An 18,522-nucleotide genomic window follows, 5' to 3' on the forward strand; every position below is an offset into this window, starting at 1 on the left:
CTGGGGTGGGCGCCATCCAGCACAGGATGCATGCATTCAGTCTTCACAAAGTCCCGTGAGGTGTGGGTCCTGCTTTAACCCTCACCTTGCAGGGGAGGAAACAGGTCCAGAGGGTTTTGGAGACCTGCTCAGGCCATCCAGCCTTCCAGGAGCAGAGCTGGGTTTTGCTGCCTGTAGTCCCTGCCTCTCTAGGAGGAGCTGCCCACCCACACATTTGGTTTCTGAGGTCTTTGGCACTTAGATGCTCCCAGGAACACAAGAGGTCACGGGGTGTGCACACTCCAGCCAGCAGCACGCTGAGCCTGCAGGCGTGGACAGCCATTCTGTGCTTCCACACCTCTCCTGCCGCGTGCTCCTTGCTGCTGAGCCTTGTTCCCTGCTCTGGACAGATTGGAAGCCAGTAGCAGGTGTCCTTGTGCTATGCGTCCAGGTATTTCCCACATCTTCTACCTGCAAACCTTCCTGCTAGTGCCTTTCAAAGCATGGCTGGTTGTTCCCTAGGGCAAAAATGCCACCAGGCCATTTCTAGGGGAGAAAGTATTATGTGTTCAAGACTTTCTGAAAAGATCAGAGCAGTTTCTACTCCACTGGGCATTGAGGTTGAGAGACTGGGGCCATCTTGAGGTTATACTTGCTGAGGTTCCAGTATATTTATTAAAATAGAAGTAATTTCAAAATGCAAAAACCGAGGAGTGTTTTCCAAGAATTATGATGCAGGTCCCAGGCTGGTTTAGAGGAGTGGTCACATGGTCATCAGTCACACAGAGTAAGCCCCTAATGGTCACAGGTTTGCAGGTGATGGATAAGCGTCTTCTTGGGATGGTTCCATCAGCCTCATGTGGAGTCTCATTCGATGTCCCCTTCCTGAGGGGCATGTAAGGTGTAGGGCTCTCCTCACCTCCCTGGAGTAGGTCCTGGTCAGGTTTGAACATGGTAAGTCTGCAACACGTCCTTAGGGGAGTGCTCTTTGAGGAAGGTACCACCTGTCATGGGTGTTGTCCGAGGGCTGGAGGTCCCCCTCTTGGACATTAAGACAAATTACCATTAGCGGGGTGCCTCGTTCTTTACCCATGTATCTACTCATCAGCACTTACGTGCCTAGCACCATCCCAGCGCGTGGCTCTGCCCAAGGGGTCTGTAATTGGGAGTCAGGGGTATGACCCCAGCCTTGGTTCCAGTTTTATGTTTGCCACCACCCTCTCTGAGATGATGTCCCCGTTTAAAATGATGCTGAAGTTGTCGGCTATGAAACATCATGGTATAAAGTTAAAATCTCCTCTGGAGCACCTACCTTTTGCATTGGCCGTGTGTGGAAGACCAAATAAGAAAGAAGAACCCTAATCATTTTGAGGGTTGACCTTGTGCCAGATGAGCGTCAGTCCTAAATGTATCTTACACTTGAGGGGTGACTTCTTCCTCTCGTTGCTGTAAGAAATTTGACTTTGAGGCATAGATGCTGGTGGCTCCCAAGGATCAGGCCTTCCACACCTTCACCGCCTTTACCAGCCACCCCAGGATCCAAGACCTCACTGTTGCCTTCCAACACCTATGGCTGGGATGCCACCTGGGCCAAAGTGGTGAAGGCCTAATAGTTCCCTCTCTCCTCTCTAGAGGGTGGGAGTCTAGTCTCTCCCCAAATTTGCATCTGTCTGCACATCAGCCCCATTTCCATGTCTCTGCCCACACGTGGAGCTCTTGCCTGACTCCATGCCTTCTCAACCCCTAATACTCTGCCCCTCACCATGGCACATCCAGGTGCAGGGTGATTCCCACGGCGAGTTTTATTTTATTTTACATTTTATTTTTTCATGAGAGATACAGAGACATAGAGTGAGAAGCAGGCTCCCTGCAGGGTGCCCAGTGCAGGACTCGATCCCAGGACCCCAGGATCGTGTCCTGAGCCAAAGGCAGTTGCTCAACCACTGTGCCACCCAGGTGCCTCTCCCATGGCGAGTTTAAAGAGCATTCAAAACGGTGCTTATTTGTGGGTAATAAGCCCAGGAATTAAGGCTAGGTGGGGGTCGTGGAGCTGAATTCACAACGCAGTTGCCCTTCCTGGGGACAGCAGGGACATGACAGAGGTACAACCAGAAGGGAGTTCAGTTTCAGGTCAGATGCCCCAGTTCTTTTATTCTCAAAAGCCTGAAGTCAGAACAACTCATCATCAGCCAGTAGTGTTTCTGGGTCCTGGGGACATGCATGTTGTTGTAGCGCTCTTGGCACTTTTCTAGAAGGTAAAAGCCTCTCAGATGAACGCCATCAGGACAGTGTGACTTGCTTAGCAGTGGTGATGGCGGGCATTCGGGAGCCCAAGTGAGAGGAAAGATGGATTTTTTTTTAAGATTTTATTTATTTATTCATGAGAGACAGAGAGAGAGGCAGAGACGCAGGCAGAGGGAGAGACAGGCTCCCTGTGGGGACCCCGACGTGGGACTCGATCCCAGGACCCCAGGATCATGACCCGAGCCAAAGGCAGATGCTCAACTGCTGAGCCACCCAGGTGCCCCGAGAAGGTGGATTTAACGAGATACTGACATCCCCGTCACAGCCAGTGACAGACGGTCTGGGTTGGCTGCACGGGTGGCGGGGAACCCTTCCTCACTTTGTTCCCATGGGGGTGGGCTCCATCATTCTGTCCCCAGGTCTTCGGCCCCAGTCCTCCTGCAGGTCGTTGGTTGTTTGTTGTGCTGACCCCGTTTAGGTCTCTGCCCACCCAGACCCACACCTCCCCGGGTCACAGACTCCGCACCTCACCTACCTTTGTGTGCCTGCAGCTTGAGTCTCAGTGTCCTCCAAGATGCCCATAAATGTCGTGAGATTGAGATGAAGAAAGGCGGGCATCTGCCTTTCAGACCTTTAAGTACATCCCTGGGTGGAAGGAGGTCACCGGTCCCAAAGGGAAGCACCTGCCCGGTGCTGCGGGATTCAGGGTCTTGGGGGTGAGGGCAGTGGGCAGCTTCTGACTCACTGCCCACAAAGCAATAATGTGGAAACTCTTGTCTCTGCCCTCATTTTGATTTGTACATGATCCCAGGTGTCACCACCATTGTCACCGGGGTTGCCTGAGCCAGGCTAACTGCACAGATATTGGGGTAACGGGTACGTGGGAGCCCGAATGCCCCACTGGGTATTTCCAGCTCAAACTTTCAATGTGGCTTGGTTAGCCCGGTGCCTTGGCCATCTTCTCATGCTGGTGCTGAAGTGCGTGTGTTTGGGCCCCACAGAGACCCCGCTGACCTTAGCTGCTCAGCTGGATGACCCCACAGAAGTGATCAAAGCTCTCCGAAATGGCGGGGCTCACCTGGACTTCCGCGCCAGAGATGGGATGACTGCCCTGCACAAAGCCGCCCGAGCCAGGAACCAAGTGGCCCTGAAGGTACATTCTGGAGCCCGTCTCACACGGGGGACGCCCCCTCACCATCCGATCCCCCACATCCTCACCAGTTCCCTGTCCCTGACCCACAACGGCCACCGAGCTGAACCTGAGTGGTGTCCCCACTGGGGTTGAGAAGTTTAGTCTGCGCCCCTTACCCTATCTTCTTGGGATGTTTAGAATTTGGTGTTTATATAAGTGTTCCTGTCCCTCTGGTTCAGACAGAGGCTTGTGTTTTCAGCCAGGAAGGGCGGCACTGACGCCACCCCCCACCCCGAGGAGGAGGCTGTGCATCCAGCCCGAGGGGGCCCCGAGCCAGCCTTGCTGCTGGAAGCTTTTCTCTGGAAGCCGATCAGTGTGTAGTTTTACCCCCATCTCGCCCCACTGCCCTGTGTGCTCTATGTGCCCTGGCCCTGCGTGTGTAGGGCCTCCAAGAGCCCCAGTAGGGAGGGAGGGGAACCCACTGTTGGGGCCTGACCCCCAAGCCGACCTTTCTCTCGGAAGGCACATATGTCTTGAGTTCATGTCGGCTGCACCTTGTCAGCTGGTTCTGTCTGGAATCTAGCGTTCCTGACAGCCCTCCGTAGTGCTGCTGCCCTCAGGATGCATGCGGGGATGCCTTTATGCTGTAATTTTGGCTTGTATAATACACCTTTTCTCTTTTCTACGAAGACCACCTCATGTGTTGCTCTTTGCTGGTACAAAGGGGTCAGCGGGGCACCACAGGTGTGTGTCTGCAGAGTGTCTCCTGGCCTCCCGGATGCACACACATCCTGCAGAGGCCAGAAACCTCACTATATGACATTGGCACCTGCTTGATTCTGGGAGGCCAGGGAAAAGTGCCGGAACCCAGGACCCTGCTTAGCCTTGGTCTGGAGGACAGTGACCCTCATGCTTCTTTCTGGACTCACTTCCTGCAGAAATGATCATGATACCTATGTTTGATGCTTTTTTTTCCTCCTAGACCCTTTTGGAGCTGGGAGCATCCCCAGATTACAAAGACAGCTATGGCCTCACACCCCTGTACCACACCGCCATCGTTGGGGGTGATCCCTACTGCTGTGAGCTCCTGCTCCATGAGCACGCTGCCGTGTGCTGCAGGGATGAGAATGGCTGGCATGAGATCCACCAGGTGGGTACACGGTTGCTCTTCACCTGTCTGACCCTCCCCTTAACCTTTTACCCCCCAAATATGGCAGGGCAGCCCGCAGCTCACACCCACCCTCCCAGGATTTTGTTTGACCCATGCAGTTTCTAAAATATTTGGGTTAGTCACCAGCATTTAAAAATGGGGATATTTACCTAGAAATACACATTCCTGAACTCTTTATTGACATTGGAAAGATAGGCAACCATCTTGCATTCAGCAGGGGAGGAGTCATCTGGTGTTGTGGGGTGAACATGCCCTTCACAGGAGCTGTGAGCTCTCTGCGTGTCTAGCATCTTGGGTGTTCCGATAGAGTGTGGCACCAGGTGCTTTCTGCGTACAGGTAACCCAGTGTGATTACCCTACGTGATTTCTAATACAGGAGACCAGTGTGATGCCTGATTTCTGATAGAGGTGATCTGGTGCAATGTCCAATTTCCATGCACAGGGCACAAATGTCCCTGATCCCACCTTGCAACAGTGGGACCAGGGCTTGTGTCAGCTTCAGTCTTTTAAAGAAACAGAATCCCCCTGATTGCTTGGATGAAGAGTCTTGAATGGATGGAAGGCAGGGGAGGAAATTGTGGTCTCAGAAACAGGGACAGCCGAGGTGGTGGAGAGGACGCAGGCAGGGGGTGCCCTGGCCTCTCTTCTCCTGCCCTCACATTGGCTGAGCCCTGTGTGTGCCGGCCAACCAGAGGGCCCAGAGGTCAGAGTCTCTCGGTCAGAGTCTCTGGGCAGAGGAGGGTGGACAGTGGGTCTGGGAGAGCACACAGGGAGCGTGGGCCGGGAAGGCGAGGGGAAAGGGCTGGAACAGGGGAGGCTCTGAACTGTTCTCCAGATGGGCAGTGACTTTTATCGCCTTTCAGGCCACCTGTCCACCTCTCTCAGCCACCGGGGCCTTACATGCTGACCCAGTCTGGGTGGGACCATGTCCCGCTGCCCACTACCCTGTGTCACAGGGCTGAGGAGTGCTGAGGTGTCACATGCGGGCTGTGGGGTGCAGGCAGGTCCACCCTGCTTGGCCTTTTGCATGCTGTGCCAGCGCTGGCTCTTCAGCATCCTTGCAGCCTGGAGCGGCATCCAGTTCCCTCCTGTGGTGTGAGCTGCATCTCCAGGAAGCCGCCCCCGGCAGCCCACACCCAGGATGGGACCCTTGGAGGAGGGAGAAGCAATGAGCACCCTCCATTAGTTCACCTGTAAAGTGGGTGTCAGCAGAGCCCACCGTGCCCTCGGCCATGGGAAGGATCTAATAATGTAAGTGGAGTGCTGAGCCTTCTCTCTACCCATCCTGCCCCATTCTCACTCTGGCCCCCGTGGCTGAGTGAGAAAGCACGTCTGAGTGCTTTCAGGTAGTTCTAGGGTCATTTCCTGCCCTGTCCCAAACCCTGTTTTAAAAATGTAGCTTTGGGGCAGCCTGGGTGGCTCGGTGGTTTAGTGCAGCCTTCAGCCCAGGGCCTGATCCGGGAGACCCGGGATCGAGTTTCACGTCAGGCTCCCTGCATGGAGCCTGCTTCTCCCTCTGCCTGTGTCTTTGTCTCTCTCTCTCTCTCTCTCTCTCTCATGAATAAATAAATAAAATCTTTAAAAAAATAAAAATGTAGCTTTAATACCATTCAGGTACCATTCGGCTGCCATTGGAAAGAGGGTGTGTTCCTTACAGATCCTGAGAAGGGGGCAGACGTGCGGTGGAGGCCATGGGGGCCACACAGAAGCCCCAAGCTGGGTCAAGAGGCAGGAAGAGCCAGAGAGAAATGGGCCCAAGAGCCTTCACTGTGGTGCCTGCAGGATAGAACAGGTGGGGCAGGATGAACAGGCTGAGGTTTGGCTGGTCTGGATAACTTCAGGGGCTCTGGTGCACCGGGCTGACCCTGGCCATCTGGGACCCGCCCTGGGCTGACCATGGCAGGTGAGTTATGGCCCTGTGGGCAACCACCCAGTAGGGCAGGTGGGAGTCAGGGCTGTGCGTGGGCCGGTTTGCCTCTGAGAGTTGCCCTCTGGGCGAGTCCTGTGCTGTCAGAATGCACTTGCCTGGGGAGGACAGGCCGGCCAGCGTCAGCAAGGCCCCAGATGCCAGGGCATCAGAAATGCAGAGGATACGAAAATGGAGTCGCTACAGCTTGAACCCTGCGGCAGGGCCACAACTTTGGAGGGTTCCCCCTCTACGAGTCTGAGGGCCGCTTCCTCTCCAGTGCATGTGATAGTCTGGCCCCCATCCGCCCTCATGAAGCATCAGTGTGTTGGGCGGGGGGGGGGGGGGTGTTCCTGACTGTCGCTTCCTGCAGTGCAGGCTGCAGCCCTGATTTCTGGCCCCTGCGTGGGCCGGGTCCATCCCCGACCGTGGATTCAGAGCGGGCCAGCATGGAAGCCACCAGACCTCTAGGATCGAGCATTGCCCTCTGGCTGGGAGCTCTTTTCCATGACATCCAGGAAGGACAGTTTGCTCCTAGAGCTTCTCAATTATCTGGGTGAAGTGACCCAAGTCACGGCCTCCCTCCTGAGCCCTGCTGCCTCATCTGCGCTGCCGGGACTGGCAGTGAGGTGGTGGACGCCAGATGCTAAGCAGAGAACAGCACCCCAGGCGGTCCTCCTCAGAGATCCTCACCACCCAGTCGGCTCCCACGCCGTCCTGATCAGCTCTACTGGTCCATCTTTCACACCCTGGAGCAGCCCCAGCAGACACCTGCTGCCTCCACTACTCAGACCAGGTAACAGGCCCAGAGAGGGTGAGTAACCTGCCCAAGGCCACAGGGTGAGCAGTTTCCTGAGCTGAGTCCACTCGCGGCCCTTCTCTCGTCACAGCCTCTAGGCTTGCACACAGAACTGCCTGTATGTGACAGCGTGTTCATGGCTGGAGGAAACAGGAGGCGAGTGTTGCGCAGTTAGCAGAAGCACCTTGGAGTTCTGGGGTCTCCGGTCCTGTGTTTGAAGACTGTCCGTCTGCCTCATGCCCTGGAGTGGGGTCGGCTCCCTCCCCTCCGCCTGGCTCCGCACCCTGGGGGACCCTGCAGCAGAACTGGCTGTGGCCATGCAGGGTCCCCTGTGGTGACTCTGTCTGCCTGCCACCGTGGCCAAGGCCAGGGGCAGACCTGCTTGTGAAGGGAGGCCAGTGGGATCCCGCACCTGCCGCGCCTGGGGAGCCCGCCCCCCTGCAGGCCTACTTCGGAAGCGTGAGTTCTTGTGTAAGGCTCCTCTGCAAACTCTTGAGTTCTTACTCAGAGGATCCTAAGTGCTCAACACGAAAGTAGTGGAAAATGTGCCGAGAAGCGGAAAGAAGAAAATGAAAAACACCCAAATGCATTTCCAGAACCCAAGAACATCAAGAGTCTAGGGTGGGGTGGGGCTGGCTCCTGCCCCCCTGTGCGTCTTCCCCGCACCCTGGCGTGGCCTGCACCTGTGGGTTAAGCTGTGTCGGGACTCCAGGATATGTTATAGCAAGCTGGGGGCTCCGGAGAGGGTGGCCGCCCCCATTACAGGGACAGCAGCTCTGTGGAGGAGCTGCCCTGGCATCCACCTGCCTTCTCGCTGGCCTTGCTGTGTGACTGGCCCCTAAGGGTCCTCGGCTCCTCCTGCCCTCCTCCCTGAGGTCCTCTGACTGTTCAGGGAGGAGGGGGTTCCCTCCTCCTGCTGGCAATCCTGCATATTCTAGCCTGCCAGTTAGCAGCCCCTCAACATTGCCTGGGTCACCTGAGCATCTCCAGACAGTTAAAGGAAAGATTCACCTGAAGCACTTACTACAGTGCCTGGTGTCCCCTAAGTGCACTATCCTTGTCCTCATCCTCATCATCAACCCTGCCCGGCCACGCCCCCACCGATGTCATCCTCTCTTGGCCACGCCCCCACCGTTGTCACGAGAAAAACTAGGTGTCAGAGAGCACTTAACTACTTTGCTCACAGGCCTTGCTATAGATCTCATCTGATGTCCTCGGTAGTTATTTGAAAGACGCATTTGTCATCCTAATTTTGTATTGGTTGCTGTTTATTATCATCATTTTAAATTAGGAATTTTCATCTTAAAGAAATTTAACTATTTTTAGCCATGGCTTCCCTCCCTCACCAGGCGCATCCCCACTTCTCCCCAGCTCTCCGTTCCAAGTCCTTGGAGTCCCCATGGAAGGGGGACAGGCCCGGGGGAGGTTCCCGAGGGCACTCGTGGCATGCTGGAGTGCCAGGTCTGTTTGTAAGGGTGCCATGTCACCAGCTCCCAGCCATGCATGGTGGCTCTGCACCCGTGCATCACACACACTACTGAATATGTGTTGGCTGAAGGAGTTAGCCTTTAGGTGGCGTGGACTCTGGTCATCTTTGAAGTTGGGGCCTTATTTGTGCACTATCATGTCTAGGGGCACCTGGGACTCACGTGAGAACAGGTCTGAACAGGGAGCCCCCACAGGGAGGGGCCAGTTCTAACCAGAGCAGGTAGGAGGGCTTCATGCCGAGTGGGGGCATCCAAGCTTGGCTGCAGTGATGGGCACATGCTGTCCGCGGCCTGGGGAGGTGGTGTTGCTGCATCATAAGTGAGCCTGGAAATGACATTCCCATGATGCTTGGGCTTAGCATAGCCATGTCCAACCATTGAGGTGGGGACTACAGAACCTTGATCGAAGCCTGTTCCTGGATGCAGAAGGCCACAGTTACCTGCATCTTTATGGAGGAGGGCCCCCAGGGTGTGAGTGTCTGGGGTCCCCCAGCTGCTAGGTGGAGGAATCAACTTAATAGCACACCCACTTGGCCCATGCTGCTGCTCCAGCTCCCACTCCACACTTCAAGTGGCTGAGCCCCCAGGGCCTCAGCCATTGGAGCTGCAGGAAAGTGCCTCACCTTGCTTTGGGGGTCTACTACATATGGACCTGGGGCATCAGATCCATATCTCATGTCCCCACCCTGCCCCAGATGAGCAAGGATTCCTGAGAAGTGATTGATGCATCCATTTGTCGTCGACCTACAGAGGGATTGTGGCCCACCAAGCAATTGTCTTTCCAACCAGCCCTGATTCTTGGGGCTGAGAGGAGAGAAGGCACCACGAGGGAAGGAATGGGTGAAGACCCCAGACCAGGATGGCAGGGACACTACCTTCTCCCCTTGGTCAGCTCCCGTGTTATACCCCAGATGGAAGTAAGTCTGCAAGAAATGCCTTATGTCCAGAAATCACGTTATAAGAGTGGTGGACTCCATGGAGCAAGTGGACAGGCACCATAGATGTCAAAATATGTCTTTTCCTTTTGGAACTCTTAGCATGACACATTTTGTTTGTCATCATTTCAGGCTGAAACTTACAGATTAGTTGATCTGAACTGATTACATTTGTTTGTTAGGGCAGTTGTAACAGAACCACAGACAAGAGGCTTATATAACAGACACTGCGCCTGACACGCAGGCGCAGGCAGGCAGGGTCCTCCTGAGGTCTCTGTGTGTGTGTGTGTGCACTCTCCCTGGGTCCTCACAGGGTCATCCCTCCGTACGTGTCTGTGTCCTGATGGCTCCTCCTGTGAGGATCCTGGTCACACTGGATCAGGGCCACTCCAGTGACCTCATGTAATTTTAACCGCCTCTGTAAAGTCCCCAAACCCAGATCCAGTCACATCCTGGGGTGCTGGGAGTCAGGGCTCCAACATAGAAATCTGGGAGGACACAGTTCAGCTCCTAACCTGGCCAGCCCAGAAATGGCCACTCTCTGGTTGGCCTGTAATCCACACTCATTTGCACAAGCCATGCGTGCGTGTGTTTGGGGGAAGAGCATGTGTCTGTCCTGCTGAGCACCTCACTTCCTCACCAAGAATGGGCTGAACGGATGGGAGTATTGTTTTCTAACCATTTGGTGGTGACGTCTCCTGCTCACGTTATAGGCACGTGCTACAGATAGGAGGAATGCCTACATGTGGTGTGGGTTTAAATAAATTTGTTGGTGGCACAGAACCAAACAGAAGCATTTGCTGCTCATCTGCAATGCAATGAACTCTGCAACGTTCCAAGTGCATTGCACAACTCAGACTGGGGAGCGGGGTGGGGTAGGGTCTGCGCCTCTGCATCTGCTTGTGCCCTTGGGGTGGTGGATGTGTCACAGCAGGTGTCCAGCAGATGGCAGTAAAGCGCTTGAAGGAAGGAGCACCCTGTTTCTTAACTTCCACCAAATTCTGTGGTTGGCAACTGATGGGGCAGGTGTTTGGTGTAGCTGGGATGAGCCCCAGGTCTTTTTTTTTTTTAAGATTTTATTTATCCATTCATGAGAGAGAGAGAGGCAGGCAGAGACACAGGCAGAGGGAGAAGCAGGCTCCATGCAGGGAGCCTGATATGGGACTCGATCCTGGGTCTCCAGGATCACGCCCCGGGCTGAAGACGGTGCTAAACCACTGAGCCACCTGGGCTGTCTGAGCCCTAGGTCTTCTGGGGAAACGTCTCCAAATACGCAGGGCCTGGAGATGTTCAGGCAGTAGGTGTGGAGTGGAGCCCCCCACACGTGCATTCCTCAAAAAGCATCTCATCAAAATGGTTAAGATACAGGAAGGTAAGGGATGCTGTATGTCAGGTTTCAGCTCTCTGGCCTCTGGCAGCCCCCCCCCCTTTGAAAAGATTTTATTTATTTATTCATGAGAGATACACAGAGAGAGTCAGAGACACAGGCAGAGGGAGAAGCAGGCTCCATGCAGGGAGCCCGACATGGGACTCGATCCCAGGACCCCAGGATTGCGCCCTGAGCCAAAGGCAAACGCTCAACAGCTGAGCCACCCAGCCTCCCTGGCAGCCCTTTGAAGCCATCTCTTGAAGCCAGAGGCCACAACACTCTTTGTAAAGAAAAGGGGTGGTGAGGGGAAGAGTTAGCAGAGCTTTATCTTGGGGCTGCATGAATTTCTTACTTTGATGAGCTTTGAGGTACTTCTGTCAAACAAGTGCCTGTTTCTTTTTCTAAATTGTAAAGGATTATATCAGTTTCAAACTCACGAAAGAGGTGCTTGAGTTCTAGAGAACCCCACGTACCTTCATGCAGAGACCGTGTTTGAGTTTTGCCTGTCGTCCCAATAACGTCCCTTATCCTGAAAGGATCCCGTCAGGGACCCCGCATGGAAGCCTTCCTTCTGGGACCCCTGCGAAGACTGTAGGGCAGTCAGTTTGGAGATTGCCTCCCAACTTGGGCTGAGTTCGTGTTTCTTCACGATGAGGTCCAGGGAGTGCATTTTGGCAGGAACGTCGTGGGAGTGATATCATGTTCCTGGCATTCATCCTGCTGGCGGGGATGAAGGGAGGCACGTGGTGACCACTGTCCGTTACCAGCGACGTCCACTCTGACCGCCCTCCCAGGTGGAGTTTGCCAGTTTTCTCTCTTTCCTTCTGTATCTAGGATTTTGTGGGGCCTGTGAGGCTATGTAGGGTCCCCTTCCGCGTCCCCCATTCATGAATAGTCTTAGCATCCTTTGGTATTTCGCTGTCACGGCCACTAAAAAGGGGGTTTTCCCCACCCATTCTCTGGGGAGAGCCAATGAGCTTGGGCTCCTTGGATTTAAAGAACAGAAATCTCAGCTCAAACTGGTATAAGGGGAAATCAAAGTTCTGCTCAAGCCTTATATCCTGAGAAGTGCATGTGTGGCTGGAGCTTGGAGGGCTCTGTCACGGGCTGTGTGTCTGTCCTTGGCTTCACGTCTGGCCTTCCTTCTCCTTTTCTCTCCCTTGTACCCCTGTTTCTTTGCTGGGGGCCCCAGCAGCTCTGGGATCCTGCAGGTTTTCTGCTGGCCTTCCTGGAAGAATGGGAGCTTCCTAGGAATTCTGACCCATGTTCCAGCCTTGGGTCCTCACAGGAACCCTGTGCGCCCCCAGCCCATTGTCCCAATAATATCCCTTATACTGACAGGATCCCTGGTGCTGGTTGTCCAGGCCCGTGGGCCGTGCTCGTGGCAGCAGTGGGGCGGGGCAGGCCCCCCAACCTCTGATAGTGGGGCTGTGGGCCCCCCCAAGAAGTGCAGGTGCTGTTGCCACAGGAGGGGAGGGCAGGCAGGTCGAAGCAGCGGTATCCAGGTAACCACCTGCTTCATGAACACTGGTGAGCCCGCTCCACGGGAGGCGTAGTGTCATAAGTGAATGTTTCTCGGGTTTTCTCTTTAACTTCATCCCAGTAAGATTTCCAGCATCTTTTCTGTCATCTTTCCTCACTGCTACTTGGCGAGGTGTTGCTCTTTCCCGCCGACCCTGCACAGTACAGACCTCGCAGTCTGCCCCAGTTATCCGGGATGTGCAGTGGTGAGAGCTGCCCACCCCACCCCGCCAGGCCTGTTTCCTTCCTGCCCTTCCTGCCGTGTGCCTCAGTGGCCACAGTCGGCCCTGGAAGTGTAGGTTAGAACCTGCTCCCTGGCCTTCTTGTCTCCCATCCACGTTGTCACTGCTCACAGGGACGGTGGCTCTCCCAGTGGTGCTGGGTGCTTCAGTGCTGCTCATCGCTGGCCACATGCTGACCTTTCTTGAGGTGCCGGGAAGTAGAGTGGATGGGGCGGGGGTCTGCTTGGAACTGACTTCCCGCCCCAGGTCATGGGCTGCCCTGGTATCATGCAGCGTGCCCTGAACCCCCTGCCCGAGCGGTCACAGCTCAGGGCCTCCTGGTGCCCCGTGAGCTGCGATGGGTGGGGGCTTGCCTGGTGCTGAGCATTGTGGGGGCCCTTTGGGGTCCCTTGTCCTATGCGATTCTCATAGGAACATTCTTGTAAGAATGTAGGGTTTATGTCTCCACGCGATGACATAGACTCATGGGGGAAAGTCCTAGAAAATGGAAAGTCCATGACTTGGGTGCAGATCTGTTTGATCCCAGAGCTGTGTTGGTTCATGGAGAACATGTCACCCCCTTGCAGGGCCCTGGGAGAGAGATAATTCACTATTGTGCTGTCTGCCCCCTCCTCCTGAATGTTCCATGGGGTGGGGTTACATTTGGAGCAATAGTGGGGCTGCCTGTTGCCTGGAGGCCGGCATGAGCTGGACACAGCAGTGCCCCTCTGACTACTTCAATGCCCCCTCTCTGGGTGAGGTAGATGGGATGAGCAGGGCCAGGGATGGAGCATCCTGGTTTGGATTTCGTGGGGCTGGCCACCAAGGCCAGGGCAAAGACCCCCCGAGTGTCTGGGTTTCATGTCCCCAGGTCCGAGTGAAAAGAGCATTAGGGATCCTCGCAGACCTGCTTCCAGAAGCCCAGCATAAGTCCTCGGTCCTGTGATGAGCTCCCCCACCCTGATCCCCAGCCAGGGGTCTGGTGGACGCCCCCCCACGAGGTTCAGGACACTGGGTGTCCCCGTGTTTGGGACACTGGTCCAAAATGGTAGGTGGGCTGTGTTCGGCCACCCTGGGGGCTTGGGGGACGTGGCCAAGCACGTGTCAGACCTCAGAGATGCGAGTGTATTGTTCCGACTGACAGGTGGACTCTTGTTTCAGGCCTGCAGGTATGGCCACGTGCAGCACCTGGAGCACCTGCTGTTCTACGGGGCGGACATGGCGGCCCAGAACGCCTCAGGAAACACGGCCCTGCACATCTGTGCCCTCTATAACCAGGTCAGTGGGGGCTCACACGTGGGCACACTCTCCCCCCATACACCCTGCACGGCCGCATGCTGGGTGCCCTGCAGGGTGGTGTCCGGGTCAGCACAGGTGCCAGAACCCAGCTCCACAGATGGGGATCAACTAACAGTTACTTTCACCATCCTGGGGGCTGGAGGTCCCAGATCAGGGTGCCGGCGGATTCTGTTCCTACCGAGAGCTCTTTCCTGGGTGCAGACGGCCACCATCTATCTGTGTCCTCATTTGCTGGGGAGAGAACAGGAGCACTCTGGTGTCTCTTCGGACAGGGGCTATCTGGTCAGGTCAGGACCTCCCCGAACCCGCCACACGTCCCCAACACCCATTTCCCAAATCCCTCACATTGGGGTTACGGCTTCATGGAGGAATTGCGGGGAACACCACCAGCCCCTACAGGTGCTGTCTTCACTGGCTGCCCTGAGAGTTGGTTACCCTGTTATAGCAAAGAGGAAGCCGAGTTGTGGGGAAGAGGAGGGAGCGGTCACAGAGCCAGAGCTGGGCTTGAAGCACAGGTCTGCTCCCCCCCAGAGGCCATGCCCCCATACTGTCCTCTTTCCAAAAGAGACCTGGGGAGCTGGGGATCCTTAGTTTCCATCCTCCCTGGCTGAAGGTGTAAAGTCTGCCCGTACCTCCCCCCAACTCCCACCCAGGGTGGGTGTCTGCTGGGATATGCAGGGGTGAGGAGCCGTGCACCGGGGAAGGTGTGGCTGATAGAGCTCCCGAGATAGTTGTGGAGCCCGCCAGACCTCCCCGGGACCCCCATACAGCAAAGTGAATTACCACCCTTGCGTGTACAACACGCTCCTGATGCGCTTTTTCTTTTTAACTGTGGTAAGAGATACATGATGGAATCATTGGCGATTTTAACCACTTGTAAATATGTCGTTTGGTGGTATGAAGCGCATTCATGTTGGTGTGCAACCATCAGCACTGTCCATCTCTAGGACTTTCCATCTTTTCCATGGAAACTCTGGCCCCTGGCACCCACCCTCTACCTTCTGTCTCGGTGACTCTGACTCCCCTGGGGACTGCGTATGAATGGAATCCTGCAGCATTTGTCCTCTGATGCTGCTGTATTTCACTGAGCGTCGTGTTCCCAGGGTTCATCCGTGTGTCACAGGTGTCAGAATGTCCTTTTTATGGCTCAGTAATATTTCATTATGTGGATGGACCACATTTGGTTTATCCTCTCATCCCTTGATGAGCTCTCGGGTTGCTTCCACTTCTCGGCTATTGTGAATGATGCAGCCGTGAACGTGGCTTTCATTCTTATGGGGGCTGTACCTGTAAGTGGATCCCTGATGTGAAAAAAAAAAACACCTATTCTTCTGTAGTTCGAAAACCAAGGGAAGCTGGAGATGAGCTTGTTCAGTGCCCTGAGGGGTGGGACACGACCCCCGCCCTCCAGGCATGTGAATCTTGAATGGCTCAGAGCAGCGCCCTGCACCATGTGAGCACCTTGCTGATCCCACCCAGAGACACGGCAGTGGGCAGAAGGCGGTGGGAAGGCGCCCAGGCTCCCAGGAAGCTAAGGGTTGCAGCCACTGCTTCAGGGACATGCACGGGACCAGGGGTGGGGTGGGGGTGGGGGTCAGTGTCCTTGAGGCTCTAGATCAGGATAACTCCTGAGCGCCAGTATAGAAAATGTTCTCTGCTCCAACTTTCTTTCTTTCCTGTCTCTCTGATGTCGAGGAGCTGTGAGTCTGATGGGTGGTGTGGCCTGGACACTAGAATGAGCAGCTGAGCAGAATGTGGGGGTGCTCCACCAGCTGGAGGAGCAGAGGGGAGATCTTCTGGGGGCCCCCAGGCAGTGTGTACTTTGCTCATCTTCTCTGTCATCAACATCACAGAACAAAGTACCAATGCTACGTTTTTGGGTAAAATCTTCACCTACGTCCTTTCCCTGTCTCCTCCCAGAGCAGATCCCTCCAGCCACTTTACTTCCAACTGTGAAACCCTCCTAGATTCTCTGCCCTGGAAAGCCCCTATGCACCCTTCTAGACCCAACTCAGATATCCCACCCTTAGCCGAGCCTTCTCCTAATGAGCCCTCAAGAGCATTCGTTGTATTGTCTGCCCTGCAGCCCTTTGCAAGAGAACCAGAGGGAGCTGCCCCGGCCCAGGCTGTTATTATGCCTTGCCTGTTTTCCCCACTGACACCTCGTCCCCCTCAGACCCACCTTCTCAGAGGCATAAATTGCCACCTTTTTGGGTCTCTCCTGTGTCTGGCACGCAGAGCAGCTCAGCAAAAGGGAGTTGGGGTAGCGTTTCAGCTGGGCTTCAAGGAGCACTTTGCAGAGGTGCCGGCTTCCTCCTTCATGGAAACATATCGGTGGGATTTGCGTGCAGCTGGGGTAGTAGGGGCTACACAGCGTTGGGATGTCGGGATGGCTTTGTGAGCATGGAGATTCCTAGCTGGGCCACGTTAGGAAAACACACATTGTGAGGTTGGCTTTGGCTGGTAAAACATCTGTGCCGACATGTGCATCTTAATTGCTGCCTTAGAGGGAAAAAATGTTCCTTAATATTCCCCAGTAGATTTCAAGCATAATTTATCATGAATGAAAAAAGAAAAACAGGAAATTTTTTTTTCTGTCACTTGAAATAATTGTGGACAAGATGGTCTTTGAAAGCGTTGGTGGTATTTTATTAGGTAAGGTTCAAACATTGTGGTGATCAGTGTTCTGACTTGACGGGCTGGGTGACTGGCATTGCTCTACACGTCCCAAGGGTGTCCCTGCCCCTCGGCCGATGGCTTCAGGGAGACTCTCCCCCATGTAGCTTAGCAGTGTTTTTCTCTTAGGTATTTTCTTTTAGGAGGTAACGTTTCCTGTAAAGGGCTGCTGAGTAAATATTTTTGGCTTTGTGGGCCACAGGGACTTTGTCTCGGTCCTCTACTCTGCCATTGCAGTGTGAGCTCAGCTACAGACAACGCAGAGGTGACAATGTGGCTGTGTGCCAATCAAGCTTTATTTGTAAAACAGGCAGTAAGCTGAGTTGGGCTGTGGGCCATCGTTTGCTAAGCCTGGGTGGGGAAGACGGCGTCTGCACCCTCCCTAGACACCTGTGTGGATGGACTTCCTGCTCCAGGGCTGAACGACTTCCTCCCAATGTGCCAGGGAGCCTGGGTGTGAGAGCTGTCTCCTCTCCAGGGTCCTGGGGTCAGCCTGCTGCTGCTCTGGGCTGTGTGGCCCTCCTCTGCAGCATGGGTAGAGATGCTGAGGTGCATTGAACCCCTTGTCTTGTGTTACCTCCCAGAGGCTATTGTGGAGGGTCACAGGCTTGGGGCCCGGTGGCTCCACAGCCCCCGGACGTTGAGTCCAGTTGGGAAGTCAGTGAGTGCTCTGGGCTCAAGCCTCAAGAATCCCTCACACCCTTCTGGGATGTTAGCATGGTCTTTAATCTCCTTTAGTCCCTCCGCTAACCATTAGAGTGTCTCACAAATGCAGCAGGAAGTGGTCCAAACTGGATCTCAGTGTGATTCAGAGAGGCACAGCTCCATCTGCATGTCTGCCAGGAATCTGTAATGTGAGCTGCCAGGAGCAGTGGAGGCTCCTAGCCATCGTCCGATGCGCACCACACGCTGAACCTGGCCAGAGCCCTGCCCTCCCGTGTCACCAATGTCTTGAGCTCCTCCTTTCTACATGTGTGTCCTTCACATGGTGGCATCAGGTCAGGCTCAGTACAAAGGGAATCACTTTGCAACCTTAAGCAGAAAGGGGTGTCAGAGCAGTCGGGGAAATAATGTTGAGAAATAGACTGTTCCAGGGGTGAGGCACAGTGTGGTAACATTAGAATAGGGTTCAGGAGAGGAATTAAGAAGCAGCCACAGTGAAGTGGAGTTGCAGTGCAAGGAGACATGGCAGTCTGGGCTCCGCGTGGCCTAGACCATGACCTTGCTGTGTAGTCTGGGGCAAACTCCTGTCTCTCTTGGGCAATGAATTCTCATAATGTAATGTAGGAATAATTCTACCTAACTGTCAGGGTTGCTAAGAGGCTTAAAATAGAAAACAAACATATGGTATGTCTGCCGCATAGTGGATGCTTGGTAAATGGTAGCTGTAATGGTGGTGATGGTGATAGGTGATGATGGTGGTAATGGTGGTGATGCTGGTGATGGTGACGATGGTGGTGATGGTGATGGTGTTGATGGTGGTGACGATAATGGTGATGGTGATGTTGTTGGTGGTGATGGTGGTAATGGTGATGATGGTGACGGTGGTGATGGTGATGATGATGATGGTGGTCATGATGGTGTTGATGGTGGTCGTGATGGTGATGGTGGTGTTGATAGTGGCGATGATAATGGTGATGGTGATGGTGATGATGGTGATGGTGATGATGATGACAATGGTGATGGTGATGGTCGTGTTGGTGCTGACAGTCCTGCTGCTGCTGCTAATTCTCTTGCCAAGCCTCTCCTTATTAAATCTATAAGCGTCCAGGTTTATGGATTT

At 54.6% G+C, this 18,522-nt stretch overlaps 1 protein-coding gene across 5 annotated transcripts in view; it reads left to right on the plus strand.

Moving 5' to 3' along the window:
* SHANK2 (SH3 and multiple ankyrin repeat domains 2) overlaps positions 1–18,522 on the plus strand; it is a 512,111-nt gene that overhangs the window by 112,618 nt on the left and 380,971 nt on the right. For all 5 annotated transcript variants that reach the window (XM_055314494.1, XM_055314499.1, XM_055314504.1 and 2 more), the window contains exons 7-9: positions 3,225–3,376; positions 4,338–4,505; positions 13,926–14,042. In XM_055314494.1, coding sequence (XP_055170469.1) covers positions 3,225–3,376; positions 4,338–4,505; positions 13,926–14,042 — 437 coding nt within the window. The remainder of the gene's footprint in view (positions 1–3,224; positions 3,377–4,337; positions 4,506–13,925; positions 14,043–18,522) is intronic.

The sequence above is a fragment of the Nyctereutes procyonoides genome, unplaced genomic scaffold, assembly GCF_905146905.1.
Source record: "Nyctereutes procyonoides isolate TBG_1078 unplaced genomic scaffold, NYPRO_anot_genome, whole genome shotgun sequence".
Classification (NCBI taxonomy): domain Eukaryota; kingdom Metazoa; phylum Chordata; class Mammalia; order Carnivora; family Canidae; genus Nyctereutes; species Nyctereutes procyonoides.